This window comes from Neltuma alba, unplaced genomic scaffold (genome assembly GCF_004799145.2).
Source record: "Neltuma alba isolate B1F8T4 unplaced genomic scaffold, ASM479914v2 tig00012449_pilon, whole genome shotgun sequence".
NCBI lineage: Eukaryota > Viridiplantae > Streptophyta > Magnoliopsida > Fabales > Fabaceae > Neltuma > Neltuma alba.
In genome coordinates, this window is record NW_021636928.1 from 105,334 (window position 1) to 130,062 (window position 24,729).

General features: G+C 32.5%; 2 protein-coding genes, 2 long non-coding RNA genes and 1 pseudogene across 4 annotated transcripts; all 5 read left to right on the top strand.

Moving 5' to 3' along the window:
- The first annotated feature begins 480 nt into the window (after window positions 1-480).
- LOC114727111 (putative disease resistance protein RGA1) lies at window positions 481-3,774 on the top strand. Its single transcript, XM_028913836.1, has one exon. It carries the CDS (start codon window positions 553-555, stop codon window positions 3,772-3,774), a length of 3,222 nt encoding a protein of 1,073 aa, XP_028769669.1. The 5' UTR covers window positions 481-552.
- A 1,178-nt stretch (window positions 3,775-4,952) lies between these two features.
- LOC114727108 (uncharacterized) lies at window positions 4,953-5,546 on the top strand. The gene is made up of 2 exons (XR_003738559.1): window positions 4,953-4,994; window positions 5,267-5,546. It is a non-coding gene; the product is annotated as an uncharacterized LOC114727108 (long non-coding RNA).
- Window positions 5,547-9,610: 4,064 nt separating this feature from the next.
- On the top strand, window positions 9,611-16,088 carry LOC114727112 (cytochrome b561 and DOMON domain-containing protein At4g12980-like; annotated as a pseudogene).
- A 185-nt stretch (window positions 16,089-16,273) lies between these two features.
- On the top strand, window positions 16,274-19,305 carry LOC114727113 (putative disease resistance protein RGA1). The gene is made up of 2 exons (XM_028913837.1): window positions 16,274-19,215; window positions 19,284-19,305. Exons 1-2 carry the CDS (start codon window positions 16,274-16,276, stop codon window positions 19,303-19,305), a joined length of 2,964 nt encoding a protein of 987 aa, XP_028769670.1.
- A 107-nt stretch (window positions 19,306-19,412) lies between these two features.
- LOC114727107 (uncharacterized) lies at window positions 19,413-21,006 on the top strand. Its single transcript, XR_003738558.1, has 4 exons — window positions 19,413-19,533; window positions 19,678-19,745; window positions 20,567-20,713; window positions 20,986-21,006. It is a non-coding gene; the product is annotated as an uncharacterized LOC114727107 (long non-coding RNA).
- Window positions 21,007-24,729: the final 3,723 nt, after the last annotated feature.

Below are 24,729 nucleotides of genomic sequence, written 5' to 3' on the forward strand. Positions count from 1 at the left end.
AACCAGAATCAAAGATCTTTTATGCGCCGAGGCCGACCTGCAATTGACAAAAGGTGGGCTTTCATGGGCATTCATTACGAATTCCAAAAACAGAAATGTAATTATTAATAAAATCTCAATAAAAACTGGATAGCATAAATACCGTGCACTTTCTCTATGCTTAGCTCCATCTCTGTCATTCACATCTCACCCTCTCTCTTACAAAGCAAGACGACGTTGGTTTCTCTGAACCTTACCACATGGGCCACCACAGGGGAGAAATTATTGGAAAGTTTCCGCGAAACTTTTTTAAAGTTGATGGATGCTACGCGTATAGGCAATTTCCAGGAAACTTTAATTCCTCTTCCTTAGTGGGAGACAATGAATCAGTGCACTGGGGACCACCAGAGCAATTGCCATGGTCATTTCTCTGTCAATAAAGTTAAATATCATATGGTAGACTTAGTTGAGCGCTTTTAAGTCTTCTCTTCTCCTGCACTTTCTCCTCAACTTGTTTCTAATCATCGAACACCAGAGAGAGAGTCTCCCTTCGATTTGTGTATTGGAGGAAGGATGGCGGAACAAGTACCATATGGAGTGGCTACAAGTCTCATCAACACGTTGGCTTCATTAGCCTTCAAAGAGATTGCTTCCATTTATGGGGTCGAGACTGAGATTGATTGGCTGGAGGAAACTGTTGGAGACATCAAAGCTGTGCTTGCTGATGCTGACCACAAGCACACTGAGCAAAGCATCCAGCGCTGGATAACCAAACTCAAACAAGTGCTTTACGAAGCAGATGACGTGCTTGATGAGATCCACACTAAACATTTGCTGCGCCAGAGGGATGGAAAGGGAAAGGTACGTGACTTCTTCTCATCCTCCAATCCAATCGCTTTTCGCTGCAAAATTGCTTGCGAGATTAGAAGGATTAAAGAGCAATTTAATGCTGTTACTAAAAGAATGTCGGAGTTGAATTTAGTTGGAAGAGTTGTTGAAATGAAGCATGAAAAGAGGAACCGGAGGGAAACTAGTTCTTTTGTGCTCCAAGAGCGTATGGTTGGCAGGGAGGGAAACAAGAAGCACATAATTGATTTGTTGTTGAATGATGATAATAGCCATCAAAATGTTTCCTTGGTTGCTATTGTCGGTATTGGGGGTTTGGGTAAAACTGCTCTTGCCCAGTTGGTGTACAACGATGCTGACGTGGACCGTTTCTTCCAAAAGCGAATGTGGGTGTGTGTTTCCGAAGACTCTGATGCAACGGCCCTTGTGAAACAGACACTCAAATCACTACCTGGCCAAAAACATGACGAGCAATCATTAGAACTACTTCAAAATGAGCTTCAAAAAAATTTAGCTGGCCAAAAATTTTTGCTAGTTTTAGATGATATTTGGGATGATTTTCCCAGAAAGTGGGAAGACTTAGAGAATATTTTGATGCGTGGTGCTAAGGGTAGTAAGATTTTGTTGACTACACGAGATCAAGCGGTAGTCAATAGAATGGGTGTAAAAACGCCATATCTTTTGGAAGGATTGAATAATGACCAATCTTGGACTCTGTTGAAAAGGTTGGCATTTGACGATGAGAAAATAATGACCCAAAATTTGGAGTCTATTGGCCAAAAAATTGCAGCAAAATGTAAGGGCGTTCCACTGGCAATAAGAGTGATGGGAAGTTTGTTGCGCTCAAAATTGCGGGAAAGTGACTGGGAAGATCTCTTGAAAGATGACTTTTGGAAGCTACGTGATGATAATGTTTCAATTATACCAATTTTAAAGTTGAGTTATGACAGTCTGGCAATTGAATTAAAACAGTGTTTTGCTTATTGTTCTATATATCCAAAAGATTGGAGATATAATAAGGATGAATTGATTGATATGTGGATGGCACAAGGCTTCCTTGAAAACAAAGACGAGGAACAATGTCTAGAAGACGTGGGTGAAGAGTACGTTCATGTTTTATTGATGAAGTCATTCTTGCAAGATGTTGAGAGGGATGAATCAGGAGAAATAGAATCTTTTAAAATGCATGATTTGATGCATGACTTGTCCCAATCAGTTGCTAGCTCTGACCTATACGTTGAGGGAGGAAAAAATGGTGCAATGTGTCCTATACATGCTTCTTTTGAAAAATATAACACCAATCGTTCACTAAATATGCCGGATCTAGGTAGATTGAGAACGTTTCATGAAATGAAGAAAGAAGATGGAAGGGATCTACCCGATTTATTTGTGTTCAAACGCTTACGAAGTCTAGATTTGTCAAACTCTATGATGAGATATTTGCCTAAATCGATAGGTAAAATGATCCATTTGAGGCATCTTAATCTCTCTTCTTGTAGCCAATTGACTTGTTTGCCGAAGAGTATAAGTAACTTAGTCAATTTGCAAACATTGATATTGAGCGACTGTTATAATTTGAAATTTCCTGGAGATATTATCACAAAGTTGGTAAAGTTGCGCCGGCTTGACATAGAAGATTGCAAGGCCTTTGATGATGGAATGCCTATGGGGTTGGGCAAAATGACTTGTATGCAGAGGTTGTCACATTTCATAGTGGGTAATGATGATAAGGAGATAAAGAAAGCCAAATTGAACGAATTGAAAGATCTTAACCTCAGAGGTAGATTAGCCATTAAGAAACTTGATTCAGTAAGGGATATAGAGGAGGAGTCCAAGAATGTTAATTTGAGAACAAAGAAAAACCTCATTTCCTTGTCCATGGATTGGGGAAACGACCCAAAGATGGAAAAAAGTGATGCCATGCAGTTACTGGAAAATCTTCGCCCTCATCAAAATTTGAGGATGCTAGAAATATATGGGTACCCGGGGGGACACCTGCCCGATTATTGGCTTTTGTCATGTACAAATCTTGTTCAACTACAGTTTTCTGGATTCAAAGATTGTCAATACTTGCCAGCATTAGAAGGCTTGGTTTCTCTCAAGACTCTTGACATATCGAGGATGGATAAATTGGAGTGCATATACTATAAAGGATGTTCCTCATCAGCCAACTTCTTCCCATCTTTGGAGGAATTAACAATTAGCCGGTGTGGAAGTTTAAGGGGATGGCAAAGGGAGGCAAATGGCCAAAATACAAGAGATAATGAGTGGCATGATTCACTGCCTCCATTTTTACGTCTTTTAGCATTGAGTATTTGGGGTTGCCCACACTTAAGATGCATGCCTGCTTTTCCAAATCTCGTGAGGGATTTGGATTTATTCAACTCTAGCATGAAGCCATTGGTAGACACATTAAGTGTGGGCACAATTGGGCCGTCAACATCACATGATATGACTCCATCTCTTTCCATGCTCAAGTCTCTTCACATTAGAGGGATAGAAATGGAAGCATTACCAGAGGAATGGATGCAAAATCTCTCCTCTCTTAAACATCTCTCCATTCGAGGATTTTCAAGTCTGGAGAAGCCATTTCTTCATATGCGGAATCTATCTGCTACACTCGAGGAATTGACTATTCAAGAACTTGGTGATGAGGATTATAGCATACAGTGCCAAGACCTTTGTTGCCTATGTTCTCTCCAAGCAATCACTTTTTCTTTTTGTGATCACCTCACAGCTTTACCCGAGTGGATTTGTGATCTCCAGTCACTGCGTAGTATGTGCATTTTCTATTGTAAAAACTTGGAGTTATTTCCAGCAGAAATGTCTCGCCTCACTACTTTACAAACACTAAGTGTCTACAGAGCTCCACTTCTAGAGGCCAAATGCAAGAGAGAAACAGGAGCAGAGTGGCTAAAAATTGCTCACATCCCAAATATATGGATCTAAAGGTATGCTCGTGATGTCTATAACTACTTTATTAAAACAAAAAATACAGCCCCATTTGTTTTCACCTTCATAAAAGAATTCATTACTAGAATACATCCAATTTGATAAACTCCACTCCCCTTACTAATTAATTAACCTTTCCTTGCAGTTAACCTATTTTTCCAAGAGAAGAAGGCCTCGCAGAGCATGCTCTGCTCACTGAAGCTTTAAGACGAGGTACTCTACTGCTACTTAAATTGATTATTACTATAGTATTCGCCAACTAAATAACTTGTGCGCCCTTTAAATTTCAAACTAGTTTTGTCCAGCTACATGGATTATAAAACTTTGAAAACATTCAAAGATGATTGGTTTTATTTGCTCTGTTTTTACGAAAATTAGATAACAATTAAAGGGTGCTCCAGCCTACTCCAAATTTGACACTTCCTCTGCTACTTTAGTTAGTTTCAATCCTTTTCTTACTCAGTGATCATGATTTCATGGTTTTAATTTCAATTCAAAAGTTTTAGGAATAGTACAATTGAAGGAATTATGAAGGCAAGGCTTCTTCAAATCTGTTTAATGTTGTTGGAGAGAATTAAAAACTCAAAACAAGTAAGAAAGGATTCTAGTTTTACAACAAATGTGTTAAGCTTGTGCCGCAATAAAATTCTGTAGTGTCTGTTATTATTATCAATTTGACAATAATTGATTACCGTCTCATACCATCGAAAATTCCAGGTCAAAATGGTTATGTTCAGGGTGATCCTGTGAGTTATGTTTACTCCATTTTAAGTAAGCTGCTTTCGTACTGAGTTGAAATATGAAAAAGATAATATGCATATACTTACGATGAAATCCTATTTTGAAGAATAGTATCCAGCAAAACAAAATCGGGTTACAAATTATATCACCATGTCTTCATATTCTTAATTGATTTTCGGTAATTACTCAATTTCAGAATTGGATGGATGTGACAAGGAAACTCCATTCCTGTTCTGAATTTGAATTCAACTGCAATGAATTATATCGCTGGCCGTTCAAGCTTCAATACTTGGATATTTTAGTTTGTCTGTTCAATGCTTATTTTAGTCACTGGCCTCAGATGCAAGAAAGCTTCACTGGGCTCAACAAATTATGCAGCGGACTTCAAATCTAATAGATCTTTTTCTCAATATATATTCATAGCAGAGAACCAGCAATCTGCTTTCAGGAGATTGAAGCCAAACGATGAGAATAAGGTCCAGGTCTCACGCTCCTGATCTTTTTTGTAGTGAATATTTATATGGTGCATGAAGATGCTTCCTTAGTTACTGAACTATAACATACACGCTTGGCATGAAAAGCCTATTATATGCATGAGGTTAATTGTTTAGAGCTATGAATTAGTTAAATAGAATCAATAGATGCTTAAGTTCCTAATTGCCTATAATTAGTGGGGAATATTTAGATAAAATGCCAAATTCATAACTAACAATTTTGAACTTTTTGATGTTTGTGATTTGTTTTGCAGGAAGAACAGCTGGTTTTTTTTCCTCCCCAAATCTCAAGTTTCATATATTTGGTAAAGGAGAATTGAGAAGATTAGTATCACTCAAGTTGTGGAGTCCCCATAATAAATAAAATTGAGTTTGTAATTCATCTCGAATTAAGAAAAACAGCCACATTTAATTGTAATTTATGGAGTGTTGACAGGCTATATTTGATCCTTTTTTCTTTTAATGTGTACTATTTCTAAGAACATTTAATGATTTTTGATACAGTGGAATTTTTCGGAATTGATCCCATGGTTTTTTCCCTGGTATTAGAGGGTTTTTCATGTTAAATTTGTTGTCATTTTTGTTCGGATTGCGTTTCTCGAGATGTGGATGGAAATGGGCTGAGGGTAATTGGCGAATTTGCTGCCCTTTTGGGATGCGACCGTTGGCATGCGATCCATGTGTTTGAGATTCATGATTTTTAGCGGTGCATTTTTTTTCCAGAAATAAAAAAATAATAATATTATCTGCATGAAATAAATATGAAATTGTCATGTGACTTAAAAATAAGAGTTAATACATTTTTTATTCTGATTTATCTTCATTTTAGTTCTGGTTTTTAAAATTTTTTCATTTAAAATATTACTTCCAATAATTCAATAAAAACTTGGATTATTTTGCTTTTTGATGGATCAAAATTTATTTAAAATTTAGAGGACCAAACACAAAATGAGGAACCAAAAATTATATTAACTCTAAAAAATAATCATAAATATTTCATTTTGATTAGTTAAAATGGAACAATTTTTTTTGGGTTTGATGTCAGGCTAGACTTTCAAAACATTACTTTATAAGAAAAGATAAAAGGAAGCATCATGATCGTCTTCTAACTTTAGGAAAAACAAATGCCATCTTATAAAAGAGAATAAGAAATTCGTTCTTCGGGCGGCTTATAGAAAGCAATGATTACTTCTTTCCTTTTTAATGGGTTAAATTTTGCTATTGCATGTACTCTGGGCCATTCACTATATTAATGATTCTCTGCAAATAAAATTTATGTCGCGATGAACTTAATATTCTTAAATCTGATTTTGAATCTTTGGGATGCATGTGATCCCACTTTTCCAAACAATATTCTTAAAATTTCTTCTGCTCCTTTTTCTTCCACACCAGATTCACCTCCAGTCCTCCTCTCTGGCTGTTTCCTCCTTCTTTCAAAACTTCTTCCATTGTAAATCCTCGCCTCTCTGAGTTACTGCGGTGTACAGAAACCCAAAGCACTCTTTCTTCCTCCGTCGCAGTGGGCGGTGGAGCTCACTAGTCACAATCGGCAAGATAACTGCCGTAACAAACTCTCATTGGGAGAGAGAAAAGCTCGTGCGAGGAGAGAGACTTAAACACAACACCTTTGAAATCGATTTTTTATATTAATGATTCTTTGCAAATAAAATTTATGTCGCAATGAATTTAATAGTCTTAAATCTGATTTTGAATCTTTTTGTTCCCCATGCATGTGATCCTGCTTTTCCAAAAGGGAAGCCTTTAAATACAATAAAATACGTAAGATCAATTGTCTTATATTTTCCTCTCCAGTGAGAAGCAGCAATATATCCCTTTAAATAAAAAGGTATTTTTTAGTGCTTTTGATATTCATTATTAAATTAGGAAAACATTATGAAAATACCCAAAAAAAAAATTATCGGCACGTTTCTGTGAAATTACACATAATTTTTAGAAGAGGTTTGCGCATATTTTTAAAATTGAGAAAATATATGTAATTTTCTTAAAAAATATAATTTTGACAAGATTCCAGAAAGATTTAGCGAAAAAATTATGTGATTTATAAAATCAGATGTACAATGTTTGGCATCTTATCTTTAATATGATAATATCATTAAAATGCAATAACTTTGATAAGGGTTGAATATAAGAGTTGAACACTAACTTAAAAATATTAAATGTCTGTTGATTTTTCTAAATTATCATATTTAATCATATGTATTAGAATTTAGAATTATTTTTTGATAGGAAGCTTTCATAATCAATAATCAATAAGAATATTTTGAAAAAAATTACAAATTTAAAAAACAGAATGAATTAAAATATTATATTTATAACTAAATAACGGAATTTAATCTCCCAACCAACTCTTAATACCCAATCGGTAGTAGTTAGCAAATATTTTTATGAACACTTTTTTCAAACCAGAAAGCAAGAACAAGAAGGCGACCCTATTGTCAAAACCCAAAACAGGGGATGAGGACACTCCAGAATTCTTATTATGCCCCTTAACAGTGAGATCTTATCGGAATTGTCCTTTGGCTGCCCTGTTTTATGGCAAATTAAATGGATGACTTCAAAAGAATGTTTTATTAGGTGGTAATGAAAATTTTCATCTACTACCTCTGGTCCTAATTATAAGAGCTAGTTTACTAATTTGAAGAGATTAAAGAAATAAGTTAAGTTAATTATTTGTAATAAATATGTGTTGTCTTTCTTAAAATATTCTTACTAATCAACTGTATTAGCTAGAACTATTATTATTAGAAAGACTACCTTGGAAAAAAATATATAAATATGAGAGACAAAATGGATTGAGATCTTATATTTAGGGTCAAAATAAAAGTCAAATAAGGTCTTATATTAAGGACCGGAGGTAGTATTAGATTTGCTTCAATTATCAATTTAATCCTAACATCTAATATTTATCAATTTGATTCATGAAACTGCATAATTATATACAATTAATTCTTACGGTTTGAAGGGAAAATAACCCTATTAATTAGGAGTAACATGATACCTAATAAAATTTAAGAAACTTGATTAATAAATATTAAAATTCGAAGATTATATTGATAATCAAAGCAAACTTTGAAGGATTAAAAGTTTTATTCTTGTTTTTATTAACTCATTTTTAATTCGCGTTGGGTGGTACCAGTTGCCTTTTTCAATAATGACTTTAATTAAAGTGAACTTCTAACAAGTGCTAACTACGAACTAAAGGGTTCATATTAGACGTACTCTTGAACAATGCAGAAGCACTAAAAAGAATAATGGGTAAGAGCTACCTCATCCTTAAGTCATTTAAATTTCAGTCCTAAAAAAATTGGGTTATTTAAATGTACAATTTTCAATAATTTATTTTACTTCGAATACTTTTATTTCTGAAAATAAAAAATATAGAATAAAATAATTTTTATCTTGAAACATAAAAATTATAATCGTGTCAAATAAAAAAAGATTAAAAGTCAAACTTAAATAAAATTTACTTTGAAGTTTTAACATTTTAATTTTTATTATATTAATATTGATGCTAGCATCAAAGAATATGCTAATTTGAGAACTCAGCTTTTCCGGAACCGAAAAGATATCCCACTATTTACCCTTGTTCTCAGCCAAAAGGCTGAAATTAAAAGATAGTGAAGTGTTAAATTTTGTCCAGAGGACCAGAGGAGTATTATGCTCCATTATCTAATCTATATATAAAATAAAAAATTTTAAGCAAAATGAGCTATTTTTAATTTATAAAAAAAATGTAATTCATTCCTTAAATTGAGACCTAACCTGAGTCTACAATATATATTTATTGTAGAATCATCGAAAAACATTAGAATCATCATTACATTTTAATTAAAAATTTCATTTGCAAAGATATACAAAACTATATATAAATTTAATCCTTTTAGGAAATCAGCTACAAGAATCCAAAATAATTTCCCCTATACTCGTCAGTGATATTGAGACGAAAATTTTCATTTTTTTGTTGAGACAAAAATAATCTAACAAGTCTCTCAATTACCCTCAATTTAATCTGATAATATACTAGAAGGTCGAAGCTTATAATACCGCATACCGAAAAATTATATTTTAAAAATATTAAACAGGCAGGGTTCTTCTAATTTTTATTGAATTAAAAATAATAAAAATTTGATTCTAAAATTTATATTTTTAATAAAAAAATTCCAGCAACACTGTTATAGGTAAAGATATCATACCTAAGTTTTTCTTCTTTTAGAAACAATCAAATCACATATGGAACTATGGAGTGCATTGTAATTAACTATTAAAAGTAAAACCAAAAAACAGACAAAATTAAACGACACTTTACCAGCAATAGAAAAGTAAACCGAAAATTGCCTAAATCTGGAGAAAAGTTCTGTTCGATTTCCTTTCCAAGCAGAAAAGTTTTACGTTCTTCCAACACATTTGTTGCTCTCTAACAGCACTTACTAATTTGCCCAGATTTATTGGCGTGCCTTTTGCTTTTTGTTTAATCTCGGCCTTAAATAAATATATCAAAGAAAAAAAAAAACACACATGAACACGGACGCACCCGCATTGTCTTGTCTCTAACCTCTCTCTGGACGACGACGACGGTTATGTCTCTGCTGCCACGTTCAATTATTCCTCTCTTTTTGGGTCTTTCACTTTTGGTGTCGCTGCCTTCTCCGGCGACTTCACTCACATGCACTTCCCAGAAGTTCATCGATAAAAAAGTTTATTCCAATTGCGCTGACCTTCCTGTGTTAAACTCCTATCTCCATTGGACCCATGATTCCTCCAACTCTTCTCTCTCCGTCGCCTTTGTCGCCGCTCCGGCGAAACCCGGTGGGTCGGTGTCGTAGGCGATAAACCCAACGGGGACTGGCATGGCCGGAGCACAAGCTCTGGTAGCGTTTAAAGACAAGGAGGGCGTAGTGACGGTGAAGACGTATAACATTAGCTCTTACAATTCAGTGGTTCCCGAGAAGCTTTCATTCGACGTGTGGGACTTGAAGGCGGAGGAGTCATCCGGCGGCGCGATGAGCATTTTTGCCACAGTGAAGCTGCCGGAAAGTGCAGAAAAAGTGAACCAGGTGTGGCAGGTGGGGCCTTCAGTCACCGACGGAGAACCAGACGCTCATGACTTTGCTCCGACGAATCTGGAATCCAGGGGCGTATTGAACTTGAAGTCTGGGCAGGGTTTTAGTAGTGGTGGGGATGATTCAAGAACAAAGCAAAAGGATGTAAATTATCAAGCTTCACTGTTTTACATTAATTACGGAATATATTAATATAATTTGATTGTGATTAATTAATTATTAATATATGGCAGATTCATGGAGTGCTAAATGCAGTGAGCCGGGGGATTATGTTCCCAGTGGGGGTGATAATAGCGAGATACATGAGGACATTTCCGTCATTAGACCCAGCATGGTTCTACCTTCATGTGTTTTGTCAATTTTCAGGATACGCCATTGGAGTTTCAGGATGGGCCATTAGTCTTAAGCTTGGAAGTGAATATGAGGGCATTCAGTATTCTGGCCATCGCAACATTGGAATTACCCTTTTCTGCCTCGCCACATTACAGGTAATAAATGAGGATGTTGGCTGTTGCACTTGTAAATAGTAATTCTGATAATACAAATATGTCTTGTATTTAGAATAAAAAATAATAACATGGTTCTAAATAGAGCACAATAATATGTTATTACTTTCAATTTTTAATATAAGATCTTGTTTAACTTTTATTTTGGTACTAAATATAAGACCTCAATATATTTTGTGTCTTGTATTTATTCATTTTTTTCTAAAATAATTTTTATAATAATAATAATTCTAGCCAATACACTTGATTTGTAAGATATTTTAGGAAAAACAATGCTTATTTATTACAAATAACTAATTTAACTAATTTCTTTAATCTACTCAAATTAGTCGATTAGTTCTTATATTAAGGATCGAAGATAGTGTTATCCATATGATTGACTCCATTTAGTAACGTAAAGCATAGTCATTACTGTTATGCATGAATGCATTGCATGAAATGAAAATAAACTATATTATTTACTCATTCGTTTCTAAATATAATATTCATTTTATAGTGTAATTTAGGATCAGAGGGAGTATAATTTATGGAGAGTACAGCTTATTATAGTTTGCATTGTTGTTAGTGCATGATGTGGTTAATTCAAGAGAAATATTCTAATCTCTCTGTATATATACTTAATCAGCAAAATAGTAGGTAGATAGCTCTTGTATGTGTATATTTGAAGTACTTAATGGGACGAGTAAGTGTTGTCTGTTTTTAATTATTGTAATTTACAGATCTAATCTTTTATTTCTATGATCTGATTCTGAACGGGCATGGGCATGCTTCATGCATGCTACTTCCAATCCTTAGGATGAAAGCTAGTTTCAGATTTGATTTGGTTTTAAAATATAATCCTAATATATTTTTTTTTCAACATTTATTCATGTTACCCCTAAGTAATTCTGATAGTGATTGCACATGTTAACGAGTCTCTATCAAAATGTAGTTTCCATGCCATGATTAACAGGAGTATTTTAAGAAAGACAACAACGTCCATTTATTATAAATAACTAATTTAAATAAATTTTTTAATATGTGTAGATTAGTTATATAGTTTTTATATTAAGAACTACAGGGGTAGCATTTTATTATTTTTATGTTAAATAGATAGGGTTTTAAATTAAATCAACAAGATGGATATTGGTGACTTATTAATTTAACTTAATGGCGTGATAATATGGGGTCCAACTCAAACTGAAATAATATAAATTAGGGAATTCATGCAGCACGTTCAAAACGTTCGTATTGATTATTCACTAATGATACTCTGTGACCGACAGGAGTAGGCAATAATTTAAGAGATAAAAAAATGATGTACCCAGGGTCCGTCAGCACTCAGGAGGAGGGTGAAAATTAAAACCTACAGTTAGTAGTCATTCCTCTTTTGACCAGCACCCTTAATCTACCTCATAGCTTCACTAAAAGAGTTAGTTAGTTAGTTAATTTAAGTAAACTAAAAAAATTTATTAAGTTATTATTTGTACTAATTATATATTATCTTTTTTAAAATACTCTTGCTAATTATGTATATTAATTAGAACTACCATTTGATGGAATCTCTAACATGTGCAGCTACAGCCAAGACTGCTTTTGGAAAAAAAATAAATATAAGAGATAAAATAAATTGAGGTCTTATATTTATGACAAAATTAAATATCAAATTAACTCTTATATTAAGAATAAGAAATAATATATAATATTTAGTATTATTGGATCAAATTCTATCATTATTAGCTTGAATGAAAGTCGCTTCCTAATGTAAGATTTTTTTAATTCAATTCTTTTTGACTCCACATAATTACTGTCGAATTGTTCTTTTGTTCTAAATATAGTAGCCAAGTTTTGGTCCTAATCAAATGTAATATCTTAATTCATTATTTTTTCTTGCATTTATTATTTCTTTAAAATTAATTTATGCAACTTATAAACTGATATATCCAATGTCACACGGAATTATTTTAGAAATATTAGAGCACATATGTTATAACTAAATAATTTATTTAACGTGTATGAAAAAATTTATTTAACACCCTTAATCTACCAAAATAGATAAATAGCCTAACTACATTATTGATCGAAGAAATACTCATTTGCTAAGTTAGTAACATTCCTTAAAGCATGTTTTTTCCCCTAAAAAAAAATCCTTAAAGAGATTGTTGGAATAAGTTTTGGGATTTAATTTGTTAATTTTCCAGAAGGAATGCATGGATGAAGGCGAACGCTTCTCCCTCATACCAATCACCATTTTCATTTTGTTGGATTCCATGACATGTTTCCATTCCATGCATTTTAATGGATAAAAAATATTGCAATAATCTTATAGCTTTACATTTCTTATACTCTCTTTACCCAAAGTAATTTTAATTTGAACAAAAATGTCATATTTTATTTTATTTGGATGTAATTATCTTTTTATGTGGCAAATACTTTCTCTACAATAATGTTGAAACATATAATAAGAGAGGGGATCACAAAAAAAATGACAAAAATAAAAATATAAAAATTAATTTCATTTTCTACATATTTATTACTCTATCTTTTTTTAATCAATTTCTTATTACATCATTTTATATAATATTTTTTTCAAATTATTATATCAATGATTCGAAAATAGAGTATCATTATTTTGTAAGCCGTTTCTGTTTAATTTATTTCCCGACATACATGAAATCTTTTAAAGCAAAATTGGGAAAAAAATTCCTATTGAAAATTTTATTGGTGGAAAGAATCTGACAAATTTTTATGCATTAAAGGTGCTTGGTAATCTACAAAATTTGTATATACAAAATATTAATATTTTGATTTAAGTCCCTTTCATCAATAACATTTTTGAATAGGAGATTAATTTTTTTTCCTCTTTTTGAAATGTTATATGGTATCTTTAATCTAAAGTAAAATATATCAACATTCCCTCTCTTTAACCTAAATTACAAATACCTTCTTTTTATTTTGGAAACTTTTATAGAGTTTCCTTAAAATCAAAATATATATTGTGCAAAGCTTTTTTCCAGTTTTGAGATTCAACTGTCATCTACCCATCCGTTAGTTAACCATTAAATTATAAGATTGACCCATTATTTTGACCAAATTATCCTTTCTTAATACAAATATTACTTAATAATTATCATTTAATGACATATTATCCATCTTTATTTGAAATTAAAAATAATTTTAATAAATATTTTAATACTCTTTGTTATACTATTGAATTGTTTACCATATTATAAATTTTATTAATTTTATAAATACAAATTTTTATTTTACAATTGTTTATTTATTTAAACTTACTTGTGATGTAATTTTTTAAATATATATTAGTAAAAATGTTTTGTAATTGCATATATGTTTTTTTCAATAAAATTATGAAGTTATTTCTTAATTTATTAAATTTGGTAAAATATCAAATAGATTATTAATAAATATTAATATTAAAAGACAAACTACATGTTTAATATAATGAGGGGTAAAGTAAGAAACAAGGTTTATTCTAATATTTTTTTAATTAAAAAATATATGTAAAGAATCTTTTCAGAATATTCTTTAATGGTATTAATAGTTTGGGCTAAAATGTATATTATTAAAATAGAAGAAAGGTTTGTGTAATTAAAACAAAATAGAAGGGCAGTCAGAGTATTTAACTTTTTAATCTATCATGGGTGTGATATCACAGTGATGTAATCGTGATCACAAAAATGGTTCCAATTTTCCCCCCCAAAAAGCGTCACATTGGATTAAAGGAATCTGCATTATGTTATATGTCCTATCTTCAAACTAATGTGTCCCCTTCTTTGGTGTCCCTTTTCTAAGGTAGACAGAGACTAATTTATAAAAATTATTGTTAAAACTCATATTAATATTATCACAAATTTTTATTTATAATTTTTTTTATTTCGAATGTCGTTTTTTACCATTTTTTCTTAAACTAACATGTCCTTTTTTTTTTCCTTTCCCGTGTATCCCCAAAAAAAGGGTCCCTTTCTTTCTGTTTCGGGAAAACCTCCAAAGGATTTATGAAATGACGTGGCCCTTGCAAATTGGACCGCACCCCCCAAAGTAATACTGCCTTATTTACATGCGTTGACACGTTTTACACCTTTTCTCCTCTTTTAAAAGAACCATGCCATACGTGTATAAAACAAAATACTATTGCTTTTTGGTAATACAAAACTTACTTAACTAATTTAAAAAATTTAAAAAATTATTAAATTAGTTAATTATAACATGTATTATATGATTTTAAAAATATTTATATATATCATTAGATTATATATTAATTTATAAGTGAGGCAAATTAGTCAATTGAGTTAAATAGAGGAAGTATTACTATTTATTTGATTTTTTAAAATGATTTTATCTTTAGCCTAAGAAAGTTCCTTTTTGATTTAACGGCGAATTAGAGACTTTAAAGTTCAATCTGATCAAATCGTCCTTGCTAAACACAGGTAACAGAATAAAAGAGAAAATCAAAGACGTGTGATAAAAGGAACAATATAATATAATAATGATTTGAAATCAAAAGAAGCTTGGCTTTGCTTCTAGTTTTTTTTTAGACACATGTATGTTTATATTAGAAGTATTCTTGATCGAGATACTACATGGCACTAAATGTTGGTATCTTTCCTAATCTTTCCTAATAAGAATTTGAATTTTTTTTTTCAGCCAACGCATAGGTATCCTCATATTAGAGACAATACTATTAGAGACACTGTCAAATACTAAATGTGGGTACCTCTCCTAATAAGGATTTAAATATTAATTCATTACGTTATGAGAAATTAACTCATTCCGCTTTGCCCAACTTTATTGGTAAGAATTTGAATTTTGATTTACTATGGAGAAATTAGTTTTTTACTACACCCAAACTCCCTTGGGCTTTGCTTCTAGTTGCTGATAAATAAGCGAACACTAAGACTGCTGAGCGGTCAAAAAATGGAGATATTGGGCCTGTGAGCGCACATGGATACTCTTGGTGATGAAACTAGAGAACGAACAAGATATTATTTCTGGGCCTACAATTGACAAAAGGGGGGCTGAGAATCATCACTATGAATTCCGAAAACATAAATGTAATTATCCAAAAAAAAACTCCAATAAAGACTGGATAGCCCAAAATTTTTTGTAAATAAGCCATGAATATTTCACCAAAACCAGAATCACAGATCTTTTATGCGCCAAGGCCGACCTGCAATTGACAAAAGGTGGGCTTTCATGGCCATTCGTCATGAATTCCGAAAACAGAAATGTAATTATTAATAAAATCTCAATAAAAACTGGATAGCATAAATACCATGGACTTTCTCTATGCTTAGATCCATCTCTGTGATTCACATCTCACCCTCTCTCTCACAGAGCAAGACGACGTTGGTTTCTCTGAACCTTACCGCATGGGCCACCACAGGGGAGAAATTATTGGAAAGTTTCCGCGAAACTTTTTTAAAGTTGATGGATGCTACGCGTATAGGCAATTTCTAGAAAACTTCCTCTTCATTAGTGGGAGACAATGAAACAATGCAGTGGGGACACCAAAATAATTACCATGGTCATTTCTCCGTCAATAAAGTTAAATATCATATGGTAGAGTTGGTTGAGTACTTTTAAGTCTTCTCTTCTCCTGCACTTTCTCCTCAACTCGTTTCTAATCATCGAACACCAGAGAGAGTCTCCCTTTGATTTGTGTATTAGAGGAAGGATGGCTGAACAAGTACCATATGGAGTGGCCACAAGTCTCATCAACACGTTGGCTTCTGCAGCCTTCAGAGAGATTGCTTCCATTTATGGGGTCAAAAGGGACACTGAATGGCTCAAGAAAACTGTTGAACGCATCAAAGCTGTGTTGGCTGATGCTGACCAAAAGCAGCACACTGACCAACTCATCCAGCTCTGGATCAAGGACCTCAGGCAACTGCTTTACGATGCAGATGACTTGCTCGATGAGATCCACACTCAACATTTGCTGCGCAAGAGGGATGCAAAAGGAAAGGTACGTGACTTCTTCTCATCCTCCAACCCAATTGGTCTTCGCCTCCAAGTTGCTCACAATATTAGAAACATTAGAGAGCAATTTAATGATGTTGCTGAAAGTATGTCCAAGCTGAATTTAGTTGGAAGAGTTGTTGAAATGAAGCATGAAAAGAGTAACTGGAGGGAAACTAGTTCTTTTGTGCTCCAAGAGGATATGGTTGGTAGGGAGGGAGACAGGAAGCACATAATTGATTTGTTGTTGAATGATGATAATAGCCATCAAAATGTTTCTTTGGTTGCTATTGTCGGCATTGGGGGTTTGGGGAAAACCGCTCTTGCCCAACTGGTGTACAATGATGCTGACGTGGAGCGTTCTTTCCACAAGCGAATTTGGGTGTGTGTTTCCGAAGACTCTGATGTAAAGGCGATTGTGAAACAGACACTCGAATTACTACTTGGCGAAAAACAGGACGATCAACCATTAGAACTACTTCAAAATAAGCTTCAACGAAATTTAACGGGCCAAAATTTTTTGCTAGTTTTAGATGATATTTGGGATGATTTTCCCAGAAAGTGGGAAGAGTTGAAGAAGTTTTTGATGCGCGGTGCTGAGGGTAGTAAGATTTTGTTGACTACACGTGATCAAGCAGTAGTCAATAGAATGGGTGTAAAAACGCCGTATCTTTTGGAAGGATTGAACAGTGACCAATCTTGGACTCTGTTGAAAAGATTGGCATTTGACGATGATAAAAAAATAACCCCAAATCTGGAGTCTGTTGGCCAAAAAATTGCAGAAAAATGTATGGGCGTTCCGCTGGCAATAAGAGTTATGGGAGGTTTGTTGCGCTCAAAATTGCTAGAAAGTGACTGGGAAGATCTCTTGAAAGGTGACTTTTGGAAGCTAAGTGATAATAATGATTTAATCATGCCAATTTTAAAGTTGAGTTATGACGGTTTGGCAATTGAATTAAAACAGTGTTTTGCTTATTGTTCTTTGTATCCAAAAGATTGGAAATATGAAAAGGATGAATTGATTGATATGTGGATGGCACAAGGCTTCCTTAAAAATAAAGACGAGGAACAATGTTTAGAAGATGTGGGTGAAGAGTACGTTCGTATTTTGTTGATGAAGTCATTCTTGCAAGATGTTGAGATGGATGAATTAGGAGAAATAGAATATTTTAAAATGCATGATTTGATGCATGACTTGTCCCAATCATTTGCTACTAGCTTTGACATATACATTGAGGGAGGAAAAGACGTTCCAAGGTGTCCTAGACATGCTCTTTTTAAAACCTATGACACCAATAGTTCACTAAATGTGCCGGATCTGGGTAGATTGAGAAACTTTCGTGAAATGAAGAAAAATTATAGAAGGGATCCATCTGATTTATTTGTGTTAAAATGCTTACGGAGTCTAGATTTGTCAAACCAATCGATAAAATATTTTCCCAAATCAATAGGTAAAATAAGCCATTTGAGGCATCTTAATCTCGATTATTGTCATCAATTGACTTGTTTGCCCAAGAGTATAAGTAACTTGGTCAATTTGCAAACATTGAGATTGACCGGCTGTGAGAATTTGAAATTTCCTGGAGATATTATCACAAAGTTTGTAAAGTTGCGCCGGCTTGATATACTAGGTTGCAAGGCCTTTGTTGATGGAATGCCTATGGGGTTGGACAAAATGACTTGTATGCAGAGGTTGTCACATTTCATAGTGGGTAATGATGATAAGGAGAGAAAGAAAGCCAAATTGAACGAATTGAAAGATCTTAACCTCAGAGGTAGATTAGCCATTAAAAAACTGGATTCAGTAAGGGATGTAGAGGAGGAGTCTAAGTATGTTAATTTGAGAACAAAGAAAAACCTCATTTCCTTGACTTTGAATTGGGGAGAAGATCCAAAGATGGAAAAAAGTGATGCTATGCAGTTACTGGAAAATCTTCGCCCTCATCAAAATTTGAAGACACTAAAAATACAAGGGTACCCAGGGGTATGCCTATCTGATTGGCTTTTGTCATGTGCAAATCTTGTTCAATTGAAGTTTTCTGGAATCAACAATTGTCGATACTTGCCAGCGTTAGAAGGCTTGGTTTCTCTCAAGACTCTTCACATATCGGGGATGGATAAATTGGAGTGCATATATAAAGGATGTTCCTCATCAGCCAACTTCTTCCCATCTTTGGAGGAATTAGTAATTTACTCATGCGGAAGTTTAAGGGGATGGCAAAGGGAGGCAAATGTCCAAAATACAAGAGGTAATGAGTGTCATGATTCACTACCTTCATTTTCACGTCTTTCAGCATTAGGTATTCTTGATTGCCCAAACTTAAGATGCATGCCTACTTTTCCAAATCTCGTGAGGTATTTGTGCTTAGTCTACTCCAGCATGAAGCCATTGGTAGACACATTAAGTGTGAGCGCAATTGCGCCGTCAACATCACATGATATGACTCCATCTCTTTCCATGCTCAAGTCTCTTCACATTGAAGGGATAGACATAGAAGCATTACCAGAGGAATGGATGCAAAATCTCTCCTCTCTTAAACGTCTCTATATTGTGGGATTTTCAAGTCTAGAGAAACCATTTCTTCATATGCGAAATCTATCTGCTACACTCGAGGGATTGACTATTGCCAAACTTGGTGATGAGGATTATAACACCCAGTGCCAAGACCTTTGTTGCCTATGTTCTCTCCAAACAATCAGTTTTTCTGATTGTGATCACCTCACAGCTTTACCCGAGTGGATTTGTGATCTCCAGTCACTGCGCATTCTCAACATTTGGATTTGTAAAAACTTGGAGTTATTTCCAGCAGAAATGTCTCGCCTCTCTACTTTACAAACACTAGAAATCGATGGAGCTCCACTTCTCGAGGACAAATGCAAGAGAGAAACAGGAGCAGAGTGGCTAAAAATTGCTCACATCCCAAATATATTGATCGATGGCTTTCGAATCTAAATCTCCATTGCATACATCTAAAGGTATGCTCATTATATCTATAACTACTTTATTAAAAAAAAAAAAATACTCTCCCATTTGTTTTCACCTTCATATAAGAATTCCTTACTAAAATGCTTCCAAGTTGATAAACTCCACTCCCCTTACTAATTAACCTTTCCTTGCAGGTAACCTTTTTTTCCAAGAGAAGAAGGCCTCGCAGAGCATGCTCTGCTCACTGAAGCTTTAAGACGAGGTACTCTACTGCTGCTTAAATTGATTATTACTATAGTATTAGCCAACTAAATAACTTGTGCGCCCTTTAAATTTCAAACTAGTTTTGTCCAGCTACGTGGATTATAAAACTTTGAAAACATTCCAAGATGATTGGTTTTATTTCCTCTGTTTTTACGAAAATTAGATAACAATTAAAGGGTGCTCCAGCCTACTCCAAATTGACACTTCCTCTGCTACTTTAGTTAGTTTCAATCCTTTTCTTACTCAGTGATCATGATTTCATGGTTTCAATTTCAATTCAGAAGTCTTAGGAACAGTAATTTGCAACTGAAGGAATTATGAAGGCAAGGCTTCTTCAAATCTGTTTAATGTTGTTGGAGAGAATTAAAAACTCAAAACAAGTAAGAAAGGATTCTGGTTTTACAACAAACATTAGCTTATGCCGCAATAAAAGTCTGTTGTGTCTCTTATTATTATCAATTTAACAATAATTGATTACCATCTCATACCATCGAAAATTCCAAGTCAAAATGGCTATGTTCAGGGTGATCCTGTGAGTTATGTGTACTGCATTTTAAGTAAGCTGTTTTCGTATTGAGTTGAAATATGAAAAAGATAATATGCATATACTTACGATGAAATCCTATTTTGAAGAATAGTATCTAGCAAAACAAAATTGGGTTACAAATTATATCACCGTGTCTTCATATTATTAATTGATTTTCGGTAATTACTCAATTTCTGAATTTGAATTCAATTCAACTGCAATGAATTATATCGCTTGCTGTTCAAGCTTCAATACTTATATATTTTAGTTTGTCTGTTCAATGCTTATTTTAGTCACTGGCCTCAGATTCAAGAAAGCTTCACTGGGCTCAACAAATTATGCAGCGGACTTCCAATCTAATAGATCTTTTTCTCAATATATTCATAGCAGAGAACCAACAATCTGCTTTCAGGAGATTGAAGCCAAACGATGAGAATAAGGTCCAGGTCTCACGCTCTTGATCTTTTTTGTAGTTAATATTTGTATGGTGCATGAAGATGCTTCCTTAGTTACTGAACTATAATATACACGCTTGGCATGAAAAGCCTACTGTATGCATGAGGTTAATTCTTTAGAGCTATGAATTAGTTAAATAGAATCACTAGATGCTTAAGTTCCTAATTGCCTATAATTAGTGGGGAATATTTAGATAAAATGTCAAATTCATAACTAACAATTTTGAACTTTTTGATGTTTGTGATTTATTTTGCAGGATGAACAGCTGGTTTTTTTTTTCCCTCCCAAATCTCAAGTTTCATTTATTTGGTAAAGAGGAATTGAGAAGATTAATATCACTCAAGTTGTGGAATCCCCATAATAAATAAAATTGAGTTTGTAATTCATCTCGAATTATGAAAAACAGCCACATTTAATTGTAATCTCTGGAGTGTTGACGCGGTATATTTGATCTTTTTTCTTTTAATGTGTACTGTTTCTAAGAACATTTAATGATTTTTGATACAGTGGAATTTTTCGGAATCGGTCCCATGGTTTTTTCCCTGGTATTAGAGGGTTTTTCATGTTAAATTTGTTGTCATTTTTGTTCGGATTGCGTTTCTCCAGATGTGAGTGGGAATGGGCTGAGGGGAATTGGCGAATTTGCTGCCCTTTTGGGATGGAACCGTTGTTGGCATGCGATCCATGTGCTTAAGATTCATGATTTTTATCGCTGCATTTTTTTTTTGCCAGAAATAAAAAAATAATAATATTATATACATGAAATAAATATGAAATTGTCATGTAACTTAAAAATAAGAGTTAATGCATTTGTTATCCTGATTTGTCTTCATTTTAGTTCTGGTTTTTTAAATTTCTTCATTTAAAATATTAGTTTTAATAATTCAATAAAAACTTTGATTATTTTGCTTTTTAATGGATCAAAACTTATTATTTAAAATTTAGAGGACTAAAACCAAAATGAGAGGTCAAAAATTATATTAGCCCTTAAAAATAATCATAAATATTTCAATTTGATTAGTTAAAATGGAACAACTCTTTCTGGGTTTGATGTCAGGCTAGATTTTCACAACATTACCTTATAAGAAAAAATAAAAGGATGCATCATCATCATCTTCTAACTTTAGGAAAAACAAATGCCGTCTTATAAAGAAGAATAAGAAATTTGTTCTTCGGGCGGGTTATAGAAAGCAATGATTACTTCTTTCCTTTTTAATGGGTTAAATTTTGCGACTGCATGTATTCTATATAAGCTTTCTATATTTTAATAAAATATTATTTGTGGTGGAAATTTGAATTTTGTCCTTATTGGAATTGGATTTAAGCAGCAGCTTTGGCTTCTGCTTTTTTTTTTTTTTTAACCATAGCGTGGGTTTCCTTTTTTTTTTTGTTACGTTATTGTTTTGCAAGCATGTGAGTATAATTCTTGTCATATTCTTTTCATTTATTCAATTTAAATAAATAATAATGCAATCGCTTTAATTTTTGGAAGGAGAGGATCATCCTCTACTTAGAGAGGAAACAAAATCTGGGCATTCACTATATTAATGATTATTTGCAAATAAAATTTATGTCGCGATGAATTTAATAGTCTTAAATCTGATTTTGAATCTTTTTGTTCCCCTCTGGCCAAAAAAAAAAATCTTTTTGTTCCCCATGCACGTGATCTTACTTTTCCAAAAGGGAAGCCTTTAAAGACAATAAAGTACGTAAGATCAATTATCTTATATTTTCCTCTCCAGTTAGAAGCAGCAATATATCCCTTTAAATAAAAAGGAATTTTTTAGTGCTTTTAATATTCATTGTTAAATTAGGAAAACATAATGAAAATACCAAAAAAAATTATCGAGACGTTTCTGTGAAATTACACATAATTTTTAGAAGAGGTTTGCGTATATTTTTAAAATTAAGAAAATATATGTAATTTTCTTAAAAAATATAATTTTGACAAGATTCCAAGAAAGATTTAGCGAAAAAATTATGTGATTTATAAAATCAGATGTACAGTGTTTGGCGTCTTATCTTTAACATGATAATATCATTAAAATGTAATAACTTTGATATTTATTGTAAGAGTTGAATACTAACTTAAAAATATTAAATGTCCGTTGATTTTTCTAAATTATCCTATTTAATCATATGTATTAGAATTTAAAATTATTTTTTTATAGGAAGCTTTCATAATCAATAACCAATAAGAATATTTTAAAAAAATTACAAATTAAAAAAAAAGAATGAATTAAAATATTATATTTATAACTAAATAACTGAATTTAATCTCTCAACCAACCCTTAGTACGCAATCGGTAGTAGTTAGCAAATATTTTTATAAACACTTTTTTCAAACTAGAAAGCACCCTATTGTCAAAACTCAAAACAGGGGATGAGGACACTCCAGCATTCCTATTATGCCATTTAACAGTGAGATCCTATCGAAATTGTCCGTTGGCTACCATGTTTTATGGCAAATTAAATGGATGACTTTAAAAGAATGTTTTATTAAGCGGTAATGAAAATTTTCATTCATGAGATTTGCTTCAATTATCAACTTAATCCTAACATCTAATATTTATCAATTTCATTCATGAAACTGCATAATTATATACAACTAATTCTTATGGTTTGAAGGGAAAATAACCCTATTAATTAGGAGTAACATGATACCCAATAAAATTTAAGAAACTTGGTTAATAAATATTAAAATCCGAAGATTATATTGATAATCAAAGCAAACTTTGAAGGATTAAAAGTTTTATTCTCGTTTTTATTAACTCATTTTTAATTCACGTTGGGTGGTACCAGTTGCCTTTTTTCAATAATGACTTTAATTAAAGTGAACTTCTAACAAGTGCTAACTGCGAACTAAAGGGTTCATATTAGATGTACTCTTAAACAATGCAGAAGCACTGAAAAGAATAATAGGTAAGAGCTACCTTATCTTTAAGTCATTTAAATTTCAGTCCTAAAAAAATTTGGGTTATTTAAATGTACAATTTTCAAGAATTTATTTTACTTCGAATATTTTTATTTCTGAAAATACAAAATATAGAATAAAATAATTTTTATCTTGAAACATAAAAATTATAATCGTATCAAGTAAAAAAAGATTAAAAGTCAAACTTAAATAAAATTTACTTTGAATTTTTTACATTTTAATTTTTACTATATTCATATTGATGATAGCATCAAAGAATATGCTAATTTGAGAACTCAGTTTTTCCGAAACCGAAAAGATATCCCATTATTTACCCTTGTTCTCAGCCAAAAGGCTGAAATTAAAAGATATTGAAGTGTTAAATATTTTGTCCAGAGGACCAGAGGAGTATTATGCTCCATTATATAATCTATATATAAAATAAAATTTTTTAAGCAAAATGAGCTATTTATAATTTATAAAAAAATGTAATTCATTCCTTAAATTGAGACCTAACCTGAGTCTACAATATATAGTTATTGTAGAATCATCGAAAAACATTAGAATCATCATTACATTTTAATTAAAATTTCATTTACAAAGATATACAAAACTATTATAAATTTAATCCTTTTAGGAAATCAGCTACAAGAAGCAAAAATAATTTCCCCTATACTCGTCAATGATATTGAGACAAAAATTTTCATTTTTTTGTTGAGACAAAAATAATCTAACAAGTCTCTCAATTACCCTCAATTTAATCCGATAATATACTAGAAGGTCGAAGCTTATAATACGGCATACCGAAAAATTATATTTTAAAAATATTAAACAGGCAGGGTTCTTCTAATTTTTATTGAATTAAAAATAATAAAAATTTGATTTTAAAATTTATATTTTTAATAAAAAATCCAGCAACACTGTTATATGTAAAGATATCATACCTAAGTTTTTCTCCTTTTAGAAACAATCATATCACATATGGAACTATGGAGTGCGTTGTAATTAGCTATTAAAAGTAAAACAAAAAAACAGACAAAATTAAACGACACTTTACCAGCAATAGAAAAGTAAACCGAACACTGC